Here is an 18,252-nt window from a genome sequence, read left to right as displayed (position 1 = left end):
TGGTATAGGGGTTTCAGTACTATATATACAGACGGACTCTTTCTCGTGGCTACCTCGTCGTGTCTGTCTTGTTCTGCCAATACAAGTTCCATGCAAACCCAACAGTGTTCTTCAAAGCATCAAACGCATCTCTCGTGCAACAAAGCATACATCTTTACGGCAGTCAGTCACCATGGCCGAAAATAACAAAGCGTTCACAGTGAAGGAAGTTCCTATCGAGAACACCCGAAGAATGACGGTTAGGGTCATTGGCGCTGGGTTCTCGGGAATTCTGTCTGCCATCAGGTCAGCAGCCAAGTCTATTCTAGCGGATTCACATCAACTACAAAATTGTAGAATAACTACGACATCAGCTGATCAAAATACTGTTTCTAGGATACCAGAGAAAATAAGAAACGTTGATTTGGTGGTCTACGAGAAGAGTGATGGGATAGGGGGCACTTGGTATGTTCCGTTCCCAACCGCCCAACACAGTCCCAAATGGGAATTACTTACATTGGATTTGACTTCGTTTTCTTAGGTGGTTGAACCGATACCCAGGTAGGTCTTCTAGACTAAAAATGCTTCTTGAAAGGGCTCAATATATTCTGCTGTGGCTTTCGTTGAAAACACATGGAAGCTTACTGCAGTTATACGTTTAGGGATCGCTTGTGATATCGTCTGTGAGTTGAACTGCTCAGGTTTAATCTTGACATGAAGAAAATAACAGCTGAACCAGAAAAGCACATTCATACCAGTATACATTTGCACCAAACCCCAAGTGGTCCAAGGTTTACGCACCCGGTCAAGAAATCCAGGAGTACCTACAGGGCGTAGCCGAGCGGTTCGGTGCAACGAGGTTCATCAAGACGTCTCATGAGGTCAAACATTGCGCCTGGGACTCGAACAAAAAGAAATGGTAAGTTTCCGTATCGTCAAGTTCAGCAGAGTGATCTGGCAGAATTAAACTCTCATCAAGGTTTGGCACAGGATACTCAAAGTTGCAAAGTTACCATCTGGAGAGGTTTTTGAGGAAGAGACAGACATACTCATCACTGCCCGTGGTCAGCTCCACGAGCCTCTCTGGCCAGACATCCCTGGCCTCGATACCTTTAAGGGGAAGGTGCTGCATTCTGCGGAGTGGGACACATCGTTAGTATTATTTTCAGAGTCTTTTTTTTTTTCTTTTTTTTTCCCTTCAAAAAGCTATCCTTCAAATTTCTAACGACCCGTACCGCTGAGCAAGATTCGATTATCGAAACAAAAAGATTGGAGTCATAGGTGTTGGCTCCAGCGCTATCCAGATCATCCCGTCGCTGCAGCACCTGGATGGGGTAAGGCTCTCGGTATTTATGAGGACCAAGACGTGGGTCGCGCCGGGTCTTGGGAACAAAGCGATGGTCGCGGTGGGATTCCAAGAGAACACCACTGAATGTAAGCAAAGCTTCCCAAGTCATCTTTCACTAGTTCCCAGACTCACAATATCAAAAACGATCATGTGATCAGTCCCCAAGGAGACCCAAGAGCTCTTGGAAAAGGACCCAAAGGCTTGGCTACGATTTCGCAAAGCGATCGAAGATAGCGCCAATATCCACAGCGTGATGCTCCCGGACTCGGACATGCACCGCGCCGTCCGGCAGGGCATGTACGACATGATGCAGGCCCGACTGGCCAAGAGGCCCGGCCTCTTTGAGCGCCTGGTGGCCGAGTTCTCCCCCGGATGCAAACGAATCACGCCAGGCCCGGGGTTCCTGGAGGCTCTGACCGAGGACAACGTTGAGTTGATCGACGACCGGATCGCGCGCGTGACCGAGACGGGCGTGGTGCTGGCGTCGGGTCGCGTGCTGGCAGACCTCGACGTGCTCGTGTGCGCGACGGGGTTCCGCACCTCGGTCGCGCCGCTGTTCCCCATCGTCGGGCGCGACGGATTGACTCTGGAGCGGCGCTGGAAACCGCGCACGGAGAGCTACCTCTCGGTTGCCCTCGACGGCTTCCCGAACCTGCTCATGCTGTTCGGGCCCAGTTCGGGAACTGGCTTCGGCAGCCTGGTCGCGATGCTCGAGGCCGAGTGCGATTACATCGTCAAGGTCATCCGCAAGCTGCAGAGGGAGGACTATGCCACCATCGAGCCGAGGGCAGAGCGTGTGCGCGACTTTACCCAGTTCGCCAACGCTTACTTTAGCCGTACCGTACACAGGGATGACTGCAAGTCTCAGTATCGCTCCGAGGGTGGCTGGGGCAAGGAGGTAACCGGCCTCTGGCCTGGTTCTCCACACCATATGGTCGAGGCGCTGCGCTCACCGAGATGGGAGGACTTTATGTTTGAGAGTGCCGATCCTACTGGAAACTTGCTTCGATGGTTCGGCAACGGCTGGAGTTTGACTGAAACTGAGGGTGATCCGTCGTGGTACCTCAACCCGGAAGAGATTGACTTCCCGGTTGAAGGTGAACCAGAGGAGAATCAAAGATACAAGAACCGTCCTTGGTCATACTGACCGGCTTTCACATGTATTCCATGCAGTACATTGACGGGCGCGTCATCATGAGGTAAATTGACCTCCCTAAAGTTAGACATTGCAATCCTTGCCAAAGAATTTTGCCGGAAATCTGTTGTGGTTAGCTAGCTAGGTGTAATCTGTACCGAGTGGTCTCTACATGTCATCTCCGGCTAGGACAGTTGAAACTACGCCGATCCGGGGTAATTAATGAAGCGTGAAATTAACTGCAAGATCTTCCCTAATAACAGGTCGTGCATGCCGGATGGACTCCAGAGTAAGACGAAGAATTTGATTGACTATAGCACAAGGTTTTATCGACACGGGCGATTACAAAGGGAACAAAATGCTGGCTTCTATCGTTTCGCGGTCTGTCTATTGCGCCTTGGACGAGACAATCTCTGCAACATTGCACGCGTCGTCAGTAAAGAGGGAAAAAAATCAATCATCTACATGGGACATGATGAAGTGGACGCTTACTCTCAACGTCAGCAATGCTCTGCTGGAGGATCTGCTGGAGGACCTTGGGGTTCTCCAGCTCCTTCTGGACCTTGGCGATGATGTTCTCGGCAAGCTCCTTCTGCTGGCGCTGCTTGATCTGGCTCTCGTAGCGGACCCATGAGTCCAGAACGGTCTTGGCCTCAGCAGCCAGAGCGGTCTTCTGCTCGAGCTCGAAAGCCTCGGCCTCGAGCTTGGCGGTCTCCTATTTTGGTTGAGGTCCAAATGTTAACAATTACGCTCAGATCAAACTCTGCACGTGAACTGAAGCCGAGCCATCGTCCGATCAACAGGTTCCTCTTCGTACCTTGGAGACGGCAAACAGCGACTTGGTAATGTCGATAACACCAGACATCTGCTGGACGTTCTCGATGCGGTTCTTGACAGCCTGGGTGTGGTCCGCACGGGCGGCGTTCAGGATGTCCTTGATCTTGTTGGACTGGCCCTCGGCCCACTGGCTGTACATGGGGCCACCGAACTTGATGAGCGCACCCCAGACGCTGAGGAGGCAGAAGGCGACGACGGTCTCCTCATTGACGACGTAGAATTCGTTGGAGATTGCAAAGATGGAAAGACCGGCGGCCGACGACAGGATGGCCGTCTTGGAGACCAGCGAGTTGCCGGGCAGCGAGTCAATGAGCGACTGAGCCTTGGTCTTGGGGTCCTGGGTCGGCACGTTGGACGAGGCGCGGGCGGTCGTGAGCGAAGTCAGGGCCGGGAGTGCGGTGCGCTGGGCAAAGGCGGTTGAGGGCCGGGTGCGGGCAGCCCCTGCAAAAAGCGACGATACCTTTGTGAGCAAAACTGCATCATGGCATTCGAACCTATCGACTGGGGGCGCGTCACGTAAACCAATTGATTGACCCTGAAGGTCGGCATCAATTGATCAATTGACCACTTACCGAGAGCAGTTCTGGCCAAGCGGGACGCCATTGTGGTTGAGGGGAGATGTTTGTTCAAGTGGACTACCTTGACGTGCTTTGCGAGCTTCGGTTAGACGGAGCAGTTGGATTGATTGAGGAGGTTTGAGGTTTTACCAAGTCAATCCGGTCTTTCCCGGACTAACTCGGCTTCCGTGGACCTAGGCAGCTTAGCTTGGAGCATGGATCCTGGCAAGCCTTGGAAAACTTTGGGTGTCGGTACGTACCGGCTAGCCCTGCAAGAGGCCCCGCTCATTCCACTAATCGATAAGCTGAATGCTCCGCTAAAAAGTTCGATACTTGCATTCATCCCTCACAGCAATCAAAGTCACCCACCATGGTAATAGCATTTGGCGCCAGAAGACACAAAGTCAACCAATCAATTCAAATCGCATGAAGCGTAGAATCAAAGCATAGACTCACCCTACTCATTCTCAGACAACTTCAACATGGTCAAACCCACGGCCTCAGCAGCCAGCAAACGGAAACGGTCAGAAGCCGTCGACCACCCCAAGAAGCGTGCACGATCCGAAAGCAGCGACGAGTCTGGAGAGGACCAACAGGCTCAGATCCTACTGCTCGAGGAGGGTATCTTGGAATCGAAGAAAAACTACAACAATATCGTGACATTGATCTCGCTCGCCCAAAAGGAGGATGACGAAGATGCGGTTGTTGCCGCGGTCTCTACTTGTCGTGTGTTCCTGAGGCTGTTTGCCCAGGGCGCCCTGCGGCGCAAAGGCTCCGAGAAGGATGCAGTGGTCGCGAACTGGCTCAGGGAGAGGTTAGGAGACTACAAGGATGTGCTGCAGAAGTTGTTGCAAAAGGAAGATCTGGGGTCGACCGCCTTGACGCTTGCCATGAGGGTGTTGAAGGCTGAGGCGTCTGCCACCGGCAAGGACGGCGAAGAATACACTTTTCCTCGGACATTCTTGGCCCAGATAGTGGCCGGGATAATCTCTCCGGGACGCTCTGCTGAGGATCTACGGAACGAGTTCCTTGAGAAATATGTAAACGAGAACGCCGACGTTCGCTTTTACACTTTCAGGGCGGTCTCGGAGTTCCTTGGGTCGCAAACAACACCACTCAGTCCAGAGTGCTTCGATGGCGCATTTCATCTGCTATCTCAGGTTCAAGGGGCCTCACAATCAAACAAGGACCTGAACACATTCTACCTCGACCCGCCAAAAAAGACATCGCATGCGGTTCTTTCAGCTTCACAGCACAAGAAGCACGCCCAAGAAGCTTGGTCGAAGCTTCTTGGGACGGGACTTGACAAGGAGCAGAAGAAGCAGGTCTTGTCAATAATCTCTAGAGTGATTGCTCCATGGTATTCAAAACCCGAAATGCTCATGGACTTTCTCACCGACAGCTTCAACGAAGGTGGCTCAGTATCCTTGCTGGCACTTTCTGGCGTCTTCTACCTCATACAGGAGCGGAATCTCGATTACCCAGCATTCTATCCTAAGCTCTACTCCCTTTTGAACGCGGATATGATGCACTCCAAACACCGCTCACGTTTCTTCCGTCTCCTCGACACCTTCCTCAACTCCTCTCACCTGCCCGCACAGCTGGTCGCCAGTTTCATCAAAAGGCTGGCCAGGCTGTGCTTGAATGCTCCTCCGAGCGCCATCGTAGCTATTATCCCTTGGTTCTACAACCTTTTCAAAAAGCATCCTCTCTGCACCTTTATGATGCACCGTGAGCCACGCACTGAAGAGGAGAGGAAAGCGTTGGAGGAAGGCGGGCTGGACGATCCTTTCTTACCAGACGAGATGGACCCTATGGAAACCGGTGCCATTGACAGTTGCTTGTGGGAGATTGTCCAGCTGCAATCCCACTACCATCCAAACGTGGCAACAATCGCCAAAATCATATCAGAACAGTTCACAAAGCAGTTCTACAATCTGGAGGACTTCCTTGATCACTCGTACGGCAGTGTAAGTTTTTACTGTGTTCCGAATCCCGTAAAAAGTTCAATCCCCGAGGACTGAAAGCGACTAACTGTTATACGCACTGCAGCTCCTGGATGGCGAGATTACAAAGGAGATCAAAAAGGCACCTGTGGTTGAGTTTCAAATCCCCAAGAGGATACTTTTGCCCCAGGATCCAGACTCTGAGCAGCCGAATAGCTTGCTGGTGAAGCTTTGGGACTTTTCATGAGTTTGCTATGCACGCACTACTTGCCAGCTGTTAGTCCCGCAATTTCATTCGGGGAGAGTCGGGATCTACCGGCATGCGGTGCGCCTCTAGTTCAGTTTCACACATATTGTTTCGTGGCGCATGCGTACGGGGGATCCTGATATGATGGGCCTGGACCTTTCACCACCTGCATATAGCATATAGAGCTCTAGAGCAAACCCTATACCCTTGCGTGGAACCGTTTAATGGCGCACACAGCCCCCCCGCCGTAGTTAACAGTCAAATCTATGGATTCGTACCATTGAGTAAACCCCCAAGCTCGCCCCTTGGCGATATCTCCGTCTGTCATTGGAGCCCGTGAGTCAAGAACCCCCCAACAACTATAATAGAGAAAACACAAACCAAAATATAGCAGTCCACAAGATATCCCGTATTCCGACGAGACGCAGCCAGGGAGAGAAGCAAGTCTGCGTCATTCGAGAACTAGCGGCAACACGTGAGGGTTCACGGCCCGGCAGAAAGCTCGTGACTGTTAGGTAACAGACACGAAAAAAAGAACAAGAGGTGGGCACTTGTGCATAGCAAGGCACGGCAAGCGTAAGCACCGGGGATCGCCCAACTTGCTTAGACCGCGAGAGCGCAGTAGTCTGCCTCCAGGAGCAAGGAGTGACAAGAAAGAGAAGAAAAAAAAAAGCAGGCCGCCATGTAACAAGGAAGTAGAAACAACAAAGTAAGTGGCAATGGCCTGTCAGGGGGCAAGCTTGTATCATCGGCAACAACCAAGCTGGCGGTCCATGATATCCAGTATAATAAAAGTTTTTTGTTAGGCTTTCTACAATAACTTGCGTATAGTGCAGATCCTCCCGACGCCCGTCAAAGTCGCACGGCACCGCGCGGGGGTGTATGAGCAAAAAAAGAATGTTGAACACGACGGTCTCTTGCATAACCAAGTACATGCGTACCCCGGAAGCTCTTCATAAATCTTTTTTTTTATTTATTTTTTTATCTACTCCGAAGCAGTGTGGTTCGAATCAGGCGCACAGCTGGCAGCCCTAACAAGGTTTTCCGCACGAGGCTCAGGGCGTGTCCGTCAGCCAGAGACAAAGCTCACAGGTAGAGGCTGGCCAACCTTCACCGCCAGTTTGAAGAACTATCTTTAGTGTCCCGCTGAGACTATTTTGCATCCCGCCGGGGCTGAAGTGGTGGTGGTGGGGGGCAGCAAGTGGTGAGAGCTTGTGATAGTGCCCGCAACCTAGATATGGAAGTGGCTGGTGAGAAGAGCTCCAGGGCACTACAGAATCGTTGATATCAGAAGGACGCTCTAAGCAGTGCACGCATTAGATCGACGCACCAGGGCGGAAGGTAGAACAGAATGCATGTACAGGAGCTAAAGCTGTTAGCCTTGTGGGTTTATGTCATCTGCGAGTCCGTGAGACGCACGAGCGCCACCCGTTTTGGTCCCTTTCTAGGAGCTTCTGCATGCTCTAGCGTCATTGCTCAGTAGGTATATGCAAGGCTGGCCCGACAAATGTACGCGAGTATGCAGTGAAGGTAAAAAGCTTAAAGAAGCGCGCACAGAGCCCTGGAACAAACGCGCTGCGCGGCGGAAGACGCGCGCTGCACAAAGATCAATGGAAAAGTTGGTAAAATCTCGCAGAACGACAGGGATAATCGAGATTTTTTTGGATTTTTTTTGCTTCCAGCATATACACTTTAGACTAGATAGATCTAGTCCGAGTCAGCCATGTATTTGGTAAAGATGTCTGCCGTGCATTTTCAATCAGCGGTAAAGGATCGTCAATTCCTTCCGCGAAAGTCCTTGCTGGAGCAAGACATGGAACGCTAGGGCTTATATGCGAACCTCAGCACATCCCCGAAGCCGAGCACCTCACCGCCATCATAGGCAGCTACCGGCAACGGCTGGGCTGTGAAAAGAAATGTTTAAGGTTTTCAGCCCAATCCTTATGCAGGGATTCCCCTATTTGGGAAAGCTGGCAGGCTGGCAATCCCCCAGCTTGCCTTGACGATCAGCCAGACTGCGAATCCCGAAACCGGGACGGAATATCCTGGCGGTGTTTAACAAGAATGGTTGGCTGTTGACCAAGTAATGGATGGCATGGGTGAGGGATACTTCGTATAGGATTGTGCCGAGGGGCAGAATCAGGCAGAACAATCAAGGCACCACTTGATGCAAGGCTAGGCTCACAAATGACCAGCCTGTCTCACAGCCGCATTACCAGAGACAGTTGTGGCGGGCGAGGGGAGTGCATCAACCCAAGATGAGCACAAGCTGCCATGGTAGTGCCGTGTGCTTCAAAGCTTTGGTCTTCCATCTTTTCGTGACATCTGAAGTTCATGTCAGCCCAGACGACGTCGGATGGACTTTCTTAGGAAGGGGACCCTGTCACATGCGAAAGGATACCCTTCCCAGCGCCTGTAAACCAGTGTCGGTGACTAATTGGGATGGTACAGCTCTATATGAGCTATATCCCAGATACTCAGTCAAATTTTGAAGGGCGATAGCGGAAGAAGACTTGCATATTCTGAAAACTGAATAGCAGCCTCGTTGAGGATACCCCCGGCGTCCCCAATTCATTCGAACGCGCAATAGTTTTTTTTTTTTTTTTAACAAAAAAATTGTGCTCCTAGAACCAGGCTCGCTAGTCGACAAAGCAAGCTAAGTTTTTTCAATGCATTTTCGAGGGGGTTGGGTTAACTAGTTTACTACTGGTAATTAGTGGCCTGGTCCGCGGATGTGCAAAAGGGGAAAAGATGAATAGCCGCGGGAAGCCAGTAGCGTCATGTGCTAGTTCGACCGACTGGCGATGGGAGCATAGGCGCTGGGGACGTAAGAAATGTAGCCAGGCCATGCCAGGCCTCCAGATATGGCTTGTCGCGTCCATTCTCCAAGGCAAGGAGTTCGTCTGGTATTCGCGACCGCCATTCTTGCGGCTGTGCGCCCGATTGGAAGCCCAAGACCGGACGAAGCGGAAAAAGAAAGTGTCATGATGGGTATTGATCTTCTTGGCATGCGCGGGAAGAAGCGTCTCGAAAGCCCTTGATGTTTTTTTTTTTTTTTTTTTTTTTTTTTTTTTTCTCTCATTTTTTTCCTGGTCGGGTAATGGCCGCGCAACGCGTCGAACCAGAGACCTCAAAGAGGAGCAACGAAAGAAAACACGAAACACGAAACACACCGTATGATGAATAAAGATAGTAATCGGGATTTGGGCGCAAATCTGGTGCCTATTGGGCGGCAACGATGAGATGGCCGCTTGTATGCGACCTGGTGGATTCGTCTCAAACCGGAGATGTTACCAGCCACCGCCTTTTCCTTCTCACTGTTTCTTGAGGCCTCGTCCTTTTAGAATAATGGGTCGAATGACCTCACATCAGATAAATCCGGCAATCATATTGGGTTTTATCGCGATCGGAGCGGGGCAAAGTGGGGAGATTTTATACGGTAATCGGGGCATCGGAAATACTTCGTAGAAGCCTGGAGAGGATGCATCTATCGGGAAGGAAGAAGGAATGTTGTGGTCCTTACGGGCAAAGTAGCATGTGATGAAAAAAAAAAAAAAAAAAAAAAACCATGTACGAAGTGGAATATCTCGGGTTTTAGAAGGAAGAAAAAAGAGAAAACTTAGAAGAAGACCGAAGAACCAGAAGAAGAAGAAAAAAAGACAGATAGAGATAACGGGGAACGTAGCTTGCAAGCTTCGTTTGTGATTGCATTTTGCAGCTGCCGTATCGCGTCTACCATTTTTAGGAAAGTTATCATGATTAATACCTGCTACAACCTGTAATACCCTGGGGAGTCTAGGTAAGGTAAAAAAAAAAAAAAAAAAAAAAAAAAAAAAAAAAAAAAAAAAAAAAAAGTACCTTGGCTTGCGAGGTACCCTTAATTGATGACCCGATGAAGTCCTTCAAATCTAGTGGGGCCCAAGCACCGCATCGTACATCCCACACCAACCAAGCTTGGGCTTTCAAACCTAACGTACCACCCACCAGCAAAAAGTCAGTCATTCAGTCAGGTCGATCCTCCCCGTTCACCCTCGTCTCCATATCGTGGCCCGTGACTGGACCGCGGCTGCCAGACGCTCAACGGCTGCTTTTCCGGCTGGTTCACCCTTTTTGTGCACTCACCGCATCACAAAGGCACGTTTGGGTATCGATGCCCAGTGATCAGGAGACTGTCATCACTGCCCAACCTGATGTCTGGGGCGAGTGAGCGTTGCAAGCCTTCGATTTACTCGTTTTTGGAGTCATCAATACAAGCAAGAAAAGGGGGTTGTTTCGTTGAATTCGGATATCAAACCCGAGCGACCGTTGGTCTAGAACTGCTGCAAGTTGCAGTCCAATGGCCAGCATCATCGACCTCATCACACGATATATCGAGCGTTCCTGGATTTTTTTTTGTTTAGTTATGGAAATGAATTACGAAGAACAATTTTCCACAGTAGAGCCTACTGGGCTAACGGAGTACCGGCCAACTCAACGCTTGCCTGCCCTGGCCGTCTCACCGCTTGTCTTCAGTAGAGCTTATAACACAGCCCGCAAGAAGCTAGCCTGCTGTTGTGCTCTCTCATTGGCAATCTTTTCCCCTCTAACCCACATACCACCAACCCAAAGCCCCAGGAGGGTTTTCTATTCGGTCGCTGCGCTTGGCCCGTCACAAAATGATCCCGGTTGACAGTCATTGATTGCTCGGCTTCTTTGGTACATTGTATGAGAAACCTTTTACAACGGGCCAGCCTGTGTCAGGCCGTGCCTGAGCATGAAATGGTACCCCCAAATTTGAAGCCTAACGTTACGAGACAGGACAAAGGTGTGTGTCTGGGTCTCTGTGCAGTAATTACAGATGCTTTGGTTTACAGCAACAGCAAGTAGTCATTCACCTCAGTCATACTGTTTAATCGGATCGAGGAATACAAACAGCAAGCAATCAGACTGGGATATTTGAAAGTGGAAAAAGACATTTCCGTATCCCATTTGCGATAGAATTTTGCTATCTACGGTAAGGATCTCCTCATATTCCTCCACTCGGTGATATGCTGTACACTGCGCAGGCAACTCCCTACGTCAAACCCGATCTGTGCTGTAAAAAAAAGGTTCGCGACTCCCAAAGAGGAAGAAAATAATGGTTAAATGTCAGGAAGAATTATTACCAAAAAAAAAAAAAAAAAAAAAAAAAAAAAGGAAAAAAAGCGCGACCAATCAGCACGGCCTCAAGCTCTAGCTAGCGGTCACTTGTCGTCTACGGCACCGAAAAGGAAGCCCGGGTGCAATCCATACAGGAAGAACCAGGGGCACACCCTTGTCATCTTGGCACTGAGTTCTAGTGCAAACCGGACAGAGGGGTCTGTCTTTTGTTCGCTACACGCCCGTCGAGGGGTCAGGAGAGACAGAAGGTAGAGAGAGCCACACAAGGCGATTGACGCTCCTGTTCTTTTTTAACCCCAAGGCCAAGGTACCGTACAGTAGTTCAACCCAGGTACTTACGGATCCGGCCGGTCTCCCGGCTATTACCTGGGAGAGATAGCTATCAGCTTAGGTACTACCTACAATACTGTACCCTACCAATCGCGTACCCCATAGCCATTAGAATTTTTATGACCTCCCTCGCTTTTAAAATCTACAAAACCACCTCGGCCGCCCATCCCACAAAAGCCCCGTCAAGATCACATATCTTGGTCATCCACCCCCACCATCGCTTCTTTAGATCGTTGCATCGACGACCAAAAGGCAGCAACAGCAGCAGCAACATCTCTCCGGATTTACTGCGCACGTACATATGATCCAGGTCCCTTTACCGACCATCTCATAAAAAAAAAAGGTAAATCTCGTCTGTCTAATAAACCTGTCTGATCTCCTCTGCTTTTTTTTTTTTTTTTTTTTTTGCCTTGGTTGCAGCCATCCCATCAACGAACAGACAACGCCCGTTCCGTTCCCGCCTTCATCGTCGCAAACTCTAATAATTGAGCCCAAGACAGTGAAAGACACCATCAAAAGTTCTTCCTCGCGCCAAAAAGTCCAAGCACGCCTTGCCAGCCACTTCCGCTCGGTCCCTTACGCGAACAAGTTTGTGAGTTAGTGATGCTTTTTATTTTCTAGATCATTTTTTTTTGTCCCGTCTTTCATTCTTTTGCTTCTTCAGCATCTGCTTCCTTAGTAGAGGTAGCGCCGATTCACAGCCCGTCCCTCTCCCAAGCCATCACGTTCCACGTTCCCGTGTCCCCCACCCACCAACACCAGCCACTTGCCGTCTACCTTTGCAAGAAGCCCGTGGGCTTGAATCCTGTTCCGTCTCCTTATTACCCTCACGTTTGTCCGAGAAGCAGTCGGTACAAAAATGTTCTTTTCCCTCCATCTCATTCATCACTCGTGTCAGTCACATTATACATACTCGACAACATAGTGGACAAGGCGATCCACTCTCAAACTCCATCCTCGCAATTACATTTCCTATCATTTCCTGGGCAACACCCTTCGAGAAGTGAGTTCCACCTCCCGGATCTGCGGTTTTCTGGCCGTATAAGCCCCCTTCTCCTCCCATCACAGCCGATAAAAAAGAAGAAAAAAGTGGCACAGCATCCCCGCAAAGCGTGTTCCTCACCGCTTAGGGATATATATACATAGCAACTAACACTAAACTACCAGAAGAGACCATACATAACTCATCATCGACCTCGCACGCACACAGATTGCGGTGCACCATAATTTTGACAGCTCTACAGAAGCATACAGAAGTCTATTCACAATGGCTTCCACATTTCAACTGCCCGCTTACTACAGGTCATCGGCCTTGACGGTAGACACCGCACATGCCCAGCAAAAGTTTTTCGACGACGAGGACGAAGGTTTGTTGGACGACAGCATCATCGACCAGAGCGCAATAGACTCGGGCCTTGATATGTCGCCTGCCTTGGCCGACAGCAGGAGGGAATCTTTCGCCATTGGGTCCTCGCTCTTCTCGCCCAAACAGGAAGACTGGCCATCTGTCGACTTGCAGTCACTACCCACCAACAACCCCTTCATGAGCCAACAACAACAGAACGCCAACCCTTTCATGCAGGCTCAACATCAGTCCTTTATGCCGCAGCAACAGAATTGGGTCACCATGGCTACCAGCACACCTGCGTCTACTGCCACGGCCGCGACCTTCGAAGGCCTCCCGGTTGAGTTCGACTCAAATCCAGGCTCGGGCTTTCTCCGCAGTCCTATCCCCTTCAGCAATCCTACCAACAACGTCGCCATGTTCTCATCGGTCAACAACCACAGCTCAAGTCCTACCTCGCCACACAAGGAGCATTGGTCTGGCAACATGGGGATGAATAAGAAGTCAAGACCCGACAGCCCTGGCATTCGCTCTCATAATGAGCTTCGCAAGGGTGACGGGGTTCGCAAAAAGAATGCGCGGTTCGACATCCCTGCTGAGCGCAACCTCGCCAACATTGACCAGCTCATCTCACAATCGACGGACGAGCAAGAAGTCAAGGAGCTGAAGCAACAAAAGCGGTTACTCCGGAACCGACAGGCAGCCCTCGATTCGAGACAGAGAAAGAAGCAGCACACTGAGCAGCTTGAGGTCGAGAAGAAGCATTACACTGCCGTCATTTCGAATCTCGAGGAGGAACTGGAAGATCTTCGTATGACGCTGCAGCAGATGCACACCGAGCGCTCGCAGATGATGGCCAGGATGCAAGCCCTCGAGTTCGACAACGAAGAGCTTGTCAGGCGGAACATTCAGGAGACAGGCGAGCTTCGCAGACAAGTCAAGTGCTTGAGGACGCACATTCAGGACCTTGAGGGTTCCGAGACGTCTCCGTCTTCAGGCATGTCTAGCATTGGAGCTGCTACCTCTAGCTTCCCCGGAACGTTCGACGGCGAACTCGACGGCATCAATGTGGAAAACAACTGGGAACAGATGGGATACATGGGAGACTTCCAATCGACATCGATGGATCAAGCTGTGGTGCCAGAGATGAAGCAAGAGATGGCATCTCGCAAGTCCCAGACTTCGCAGCTGGTTGTTTCCAGGAGATCAGATTCGACCGAAACTGAGAAGCCGACGACACAGGGCGGCGTGCTGTTTATGCTGTTCCTCGTCGGCGCTTTGGTCTGCTCAAGCCGCTCCATGCCCAGCATTCCACGCGTGTCTGAAGATGTACGCGCTGCATCCGAGACCATCCTGCAAAACGTTATCAAGGATGCCGGCATCGGCGAACCGACAACATCTTCCTTTGCTATGCCGCAGCCTTCCGGATCTCTCTCATGGCCCGAATCATCAGCGCCCGCAGTATCCGCGACAGGCCTGGATGGAGTTGTACCGAGCATGCTTGGAGACCTCTCTGACTTCCTAACGCAGCCTACAGCTGAGCAAACAAAGGAGCATTTGTTCTCCATGACTGCGGCGCAATACGACGGCATGATGTCCGACGGCTTCCTCCACGCCTCCGTTCCTGATGATAGTGAGAGGTCCACTAGCCAAGGGCGTCGCAACCTCGCCGAGGCTCTGGCTTCTGCTACCCAGACCAACAAGGCCGAGGTTTACACCCGATCGCTTCTCTGGGATCAAATTCCTCGGGATGTGGTCAAGACATTTGTGAAGATGGTGGCTGAGTGCAACCAAAACGCTTGCCAACCTGCTGGCAACGACAATGACGCACATGAATGAACCAAACGATTTATACTCGATGAACCTCACGACGGTTGAATCTGGCCTGTTATGCATCACGAAAGATCGGAAATTTGTTTTTCGCCTTTTTTTCTTGCTCTTCTTTTTTTACGGCTCGACATTTACATCACGACGACTATATTCATGCCCATACGATTATGACAGCGAACGAAGCCCGCGTGCTTTCCTCCTCTTTTTTTTCTCGTTCGCCTTTTATCAAGCGTCTTTTTTATCTTCTTTCTTATTAGGCATTCGAAGCCTTAGTTTGCACATATACACTACTAGCCACCCACGTGCGCGAGCATGTTTTATCATCGATATCTACATTCAACCCACATTTATGCCTAAACTTGAACATGGCGCTCCCGCGCTACAAAACGCAATTGGTCCTATTTGACACAGACCGTTCCCATGATGCTCACGCACCGAGATTTAACCCCTCCAATACGCCCAAGTTTTTTTTTTTTTTTTTTCGGTTCCCCACGGGACTAATTTGCGTCATTTTTTTTTCGCTTCCTCATTTGGTTGAAATGACTGAACGTACCTATGCTTTCGCGGATCATGGTTCACATGAAGTTGACGAGGTCTATCGAGCGAGCAAAGCGACTTGCATTTGTTATTACCCTTGTCTTGCTTTTTGTCTTTGTTCTTTTTTTGTTTTGACCTTTGTTTGGTTTTTTTTGGGGGGGGTTGCTTTTTTATGATATTATTAGGATGTAGTTCGGAATTTGGTCTGACGGAGACAAGGATGTATTCAGCATAGCACGGATGACACTGGTATGGACGGGATGGGATGGATATACGGTATATGGCATTTAAGGAGGATTTTGGGTTTTTTTTAAGGTGTCTGGTTAAGTTTACTGAAAGGAAGGATTTTCACAGGATGTGACGGACATTTTACGAAATAGGATTTTATTTTGGCCTTGGGCGGAACCGAGACAATGGCCCTAGATAGCTATTCAATTCACCACTCAAACGAGAACAACAGATGTTGGATCTTGACCTCAAAACTGGACAAGGTGTGCACTATGTGATGTTGTTCACAAATTTCGACAATCACAATCAGTAGCATTCAAAAGGTATGAGTTCCAGAAATTCCATGTCATGCGTAGAAGTCGGCGAATGCATGTGTGTCAGCAACTAGACTAGTCTCCAACCTGTTAGTTAGTTCTCTACAAGACTATACGTTGCACTCGTATAAACGTAGCGACTAATGATAAACATCAAAAACCCTCCCGATACGAATGAAAAGACGGCAGGGGTGTTTTCTGTGTGTACGGAGTATGGGTGTGTGTGTGCCAATACAGCTCGGGACAAATAATACCTTGGGAAGGAGGGGAAAGGAAAGGTGAGGGAGGGGAATGGGGACCAAATGTCTCAGACACAAAAAGAACGCACAGGTTTGTCACACCCTCATGGGGAAAGGAACAATCAAAACAACCAACTGCATGTCCTATCAGAATGATGGAAGCTACTCCGTAAAAAAGGAGTCGGATGTTTATTGTTTTTCTTTTCCAATTTTATTTTTTTATTCTTTGTTTACTTTTCCCCCCATGTGTCGGGTGGTTCTTGTGATGGTTTATGCACCTTTTTTTTTTTTCACTCGCACTCATCCCCCTCCAAAAAAAAACCAAAAAACCAATGATGACGAGAACTACTTGTTAAGTACGCATGCCTACCGGTGAAAGAAAATAAAACGAGACAGCAATAGAAAAAAAAAAGAAAGGCCCACGCAGCTCGTTCCTACACGTGCTCACAAGTGCCGCGGTGCTGCAGATGCCCACTTTCAGCTGATCAGGACCCCATATATCTCTCACTTCTTGTACTTTTTTTCATGTTCATTTGGCCGGTATCCCTTCATGTGGGGATGCCTGATAGGCTTCTTTGTCAGGCTTTGTTGAAGGGAGAGATGAGCCACATCAGAATATTCAAGGTAGGGAACGAGAAGAAAGAAAGAAAAAAAAAAAGTTGACTTACATAAGTCATGACAGAACCACCGGCAAATAGGTAGGGAAAATAGTGTCTCACAATCACACGTCAAATTTTGTTCGGCTTTTGTAGCAAAACGTCACAGACAAACGAAAATGGGAGGTGGGGGAACACCAACCGACCAACGCTAGAAGCCTGCCCAGTGCCCACCTTTCCGAACTGAAAAATGTTGGCTTGAGGTCAGGCTCTCCTCCCGAAGAGTTCCCTTTTTCTGTAAATAGGATTGGTACTAATCATGTCTATCAGTGCGACGTGGGGATTGGGAGAAAACAGTGCATTCTGGTTCGTGCAACGATCACTGGGAACGAAGAGATAAAAGGAAGGAAGGCTGTCATGTAGTGGGTGTGACCCAAGGAAAAATAAACATTGCGCGCCACTGCAGCTGATGACAGCCACACCAAGACGTATACCGGATAGATGACATGGCAGTTGGTTTGCTTCGGATGATTATTTCTTGGTGACTGAATCGTGATTGTAACCGGAATTGGCTTCCTTATACACACCATTGGAATACTTGATATTGGTCTTGCCGATGATCCATCTGTCACGTAAGTACCTTTGGTTTTGCGGCCAGGTACTTGTAATTCCACCGATACCGAATATCTCGACAGCCAGTACCCAGTAAAGATTGTGCTCTCTTGGCTAAGGTCAACACGCAGCCCAAGCCCCCTCTTCCCCCGCGACTCGGCTGTTTATGGCCCTAGACAAGACCCCACGATCATGTCTTTGTTTTCGCAGTAGCCTCCATGCCCAGACGAGAGCAGTTACGCGTCTCTACTGTAAAACGCCACAGCTATCCGGGAGGCCTCAACAATGGGTTTACTGTTGAGCTTTTGTTGTTAGACGACCCAATATCTCAGGAAGGATGGGGGGTCGCTCCGCGGCCCGTCTCAACCGTGGACGCGGACCCAAAAACAGGACCGGCAGGTCTGCACAACTCTGCATTCCCCTGGAACGCGCCTGTTCCCGGCATCTGGGTAAGGTGCATAACTGATATCAACTTTTCCCTTTGTGTGGAATTATTTCTTCTTTCCGCTGTAGCCGGGATCGTACTTTTCCTTCCAGATCCTGGTTAAAAGTGACAAGTACATGAGTTAGTATCAAATATTGCGCTTCCTTGTAAATGCCGCATACTTTTCCAAGGGTTTGTGTGTGTTCTCTTTTTGTTTGTTTGTTTATCTGTGATAGGAACGAGGGCAACGATCGTACGTCCCGCGCAACTGCGCAAGTGCTGCAAGGCGGGTGATTTGTTTGCGGTAACTGCTCGCCAAGCTGATGAACCTTGTGGATCTGCAGCTCTGCATCCCATCACTCGATGGATGAAAAGGTAGAACAGCCTGGATGGGTGAGACCAAAACCACCCCCCAAACGACTCATAACCAGTGAAGTCAAGTGAGGCGAGAGGTGATGATGCAAGTCATCTACGAAAGCGCATGGCCTCACTTCAGTTGGGGAAACTGCAGCAAGCGTTTCCGGAGCGGGGTGAGAGTAAACGACCCGGGGGACAGTGACACAAGAGGAAAACGTCGGATGACTCCCCCCCCCCCCCCCCCCCCCCCCC

General features: G+C 49.8%; 6 protein-coding genes across 6 annotated transcripts in view; 4 read left to right on the top strand and 2 right to left on the bottom strand.

The window, feature by feature from the left end:
• Positions 1-172: 172 nt before the first annotated feature.
• PgNI_04715 (uncharacterized protein) lies at positions 173-2,474 on the top strand (the record flags this gene model as incomplete). The annotated part of the gene is made up of 8 exons (XM_031124758.1): positions 173-285; positions 376-444; positions 521-540; positions 642-662; positions 724-898; positions 970-1,131; positions 1,226-1,413; positions 1,486-2,474. The coding sequence occupies 8 exons, from the start codon at positions 173-175 to the stop codon at positions 2,472-2,474; spliced, it is 1,737 nt and encodes a 578-aa protein (XP_030984804.1).
• A 104-nt stretch (positions 2,475-2,578) lies between these two features.
• On the bottom strand, positions 2,579-3,985 carry PgNI_04714 (uncharacterized protein). The gene is made up of 4 exons (XM_031124757.1): positions 3,872-3,985; positions 3,280-3,740; positions 2,955-3,177; positions 2,579-2,875 (listed from the first exon to the last, which is right to left on the bottom strand). The coding sequence occupies exons 1-4, from the start codon at positions 3,900-3,902 to the stop codon at positions 2,850-2,852; spliced, it is 741 nt and encodes a 246-aa protein (XP_030984805.1). The 5' UTR covers positions 3,903-3,985; the 3' UTR covers positions 2,579-2,849.
• Positions 3,986-4,205: 220 nt separating this feature from the next.
• Positions 4,206-6,238, top strand: PgNI_04713 (uncharacterized protein). The gene is made up of 2 exons (XM_031124756.1): positions 4,206-5,826; positions 5,909-6,238. The coding sequence occupies exons 1-2, from the start codon at positions 4,339-4,341 to the stop codon at positions 6,047-6,049; spliced, it is 1,629 nt and encodes a 542-aa protein (XP_030984798.1). The 5' UTR covers positions 4,206-4,338; the 3' UTR covers positions 6,050-6,238.
• Positions 6,239-8,800: 2,562 nt separating this feature from the next.
• PgNI_04712 (uncharacterized protein) lies at positions 8,801-9,090 on the top strand (the record flags this gene model as incomplete). The annotated part of the gene is given in 2 exon segments (XM_031124755.1): positions 8,801-8,876; positions 8,894-9,090. 2 exon segments carry the CDS (start codon positions 8,801-8,803, stop codon positions 9,088-9,090), a joined length of 273 nt encoding a protein of 90 aa, XP_030984799.1.
• A 3,695-nt stretch (positions 9,091-12,785) lies between these two features.
• Positions 12,786-14,702, top strand: PgNI_04711 (uncharacterized protein; the record flags this gene model as incomplete). Its single annotated transcript, XM_031124754.1, has 1 exon — positions 12,786-14,702. The coding sequence occupies one exon, from the start codon at positions 12,786-12,788 to the stop codon at positions 14,700-14,702; it is 1,917 nt and encodes a 638-aa protein (XP_030984800.1).
• Positions 14,703-16,571: 1,869 nt separating this feature from the next.
• PgNI_04710 (uncharacterized protein) overlaps positions 16,572-18,252 on the bottom strand; it is a 4,372-nt gene continuing 2,691 nt past the window's right edge. The window contains exons 5-6 of the mRNA XM_031124753.1: positions 16,931-17,759; positions 16,572-16,864 (exon numbers count right to left, since the gene is read on the bottom strand). Of these exons, the coding sequence (XP_030984801.1) occupies positions 17,711-17,759 (49 nt within the window). The 3' untranslated portion in view covers positions 16,572-16,864; positions 16,931-17,710. The remainder of the gene's footprint in view (positions 16,865-16,930; positions 17,760-18,252) is intronic.

The sequence above is a fragment of the Pyricularia grisea genome (assembly GCF_004355905.1).
Source record: "Pyricularia grisea strain NI907 chromosome Unknown Pyricularia_grisea_NI907_Scaffold_2, whole genome shotgun sequence".
Classification (NCBI taxonomy): domain Eukaryota; kingdom Fungi; phylum Ascomycota; class Sordariomycetes; order Magnaporthales; family Pyriculariaceae; genus Pyricularia; species Pyricularia grisea.
Note: the sequence above shows the minus strand (reverse complement) of the source record. Positions and strands in the feature narration are given on the sequence as shown.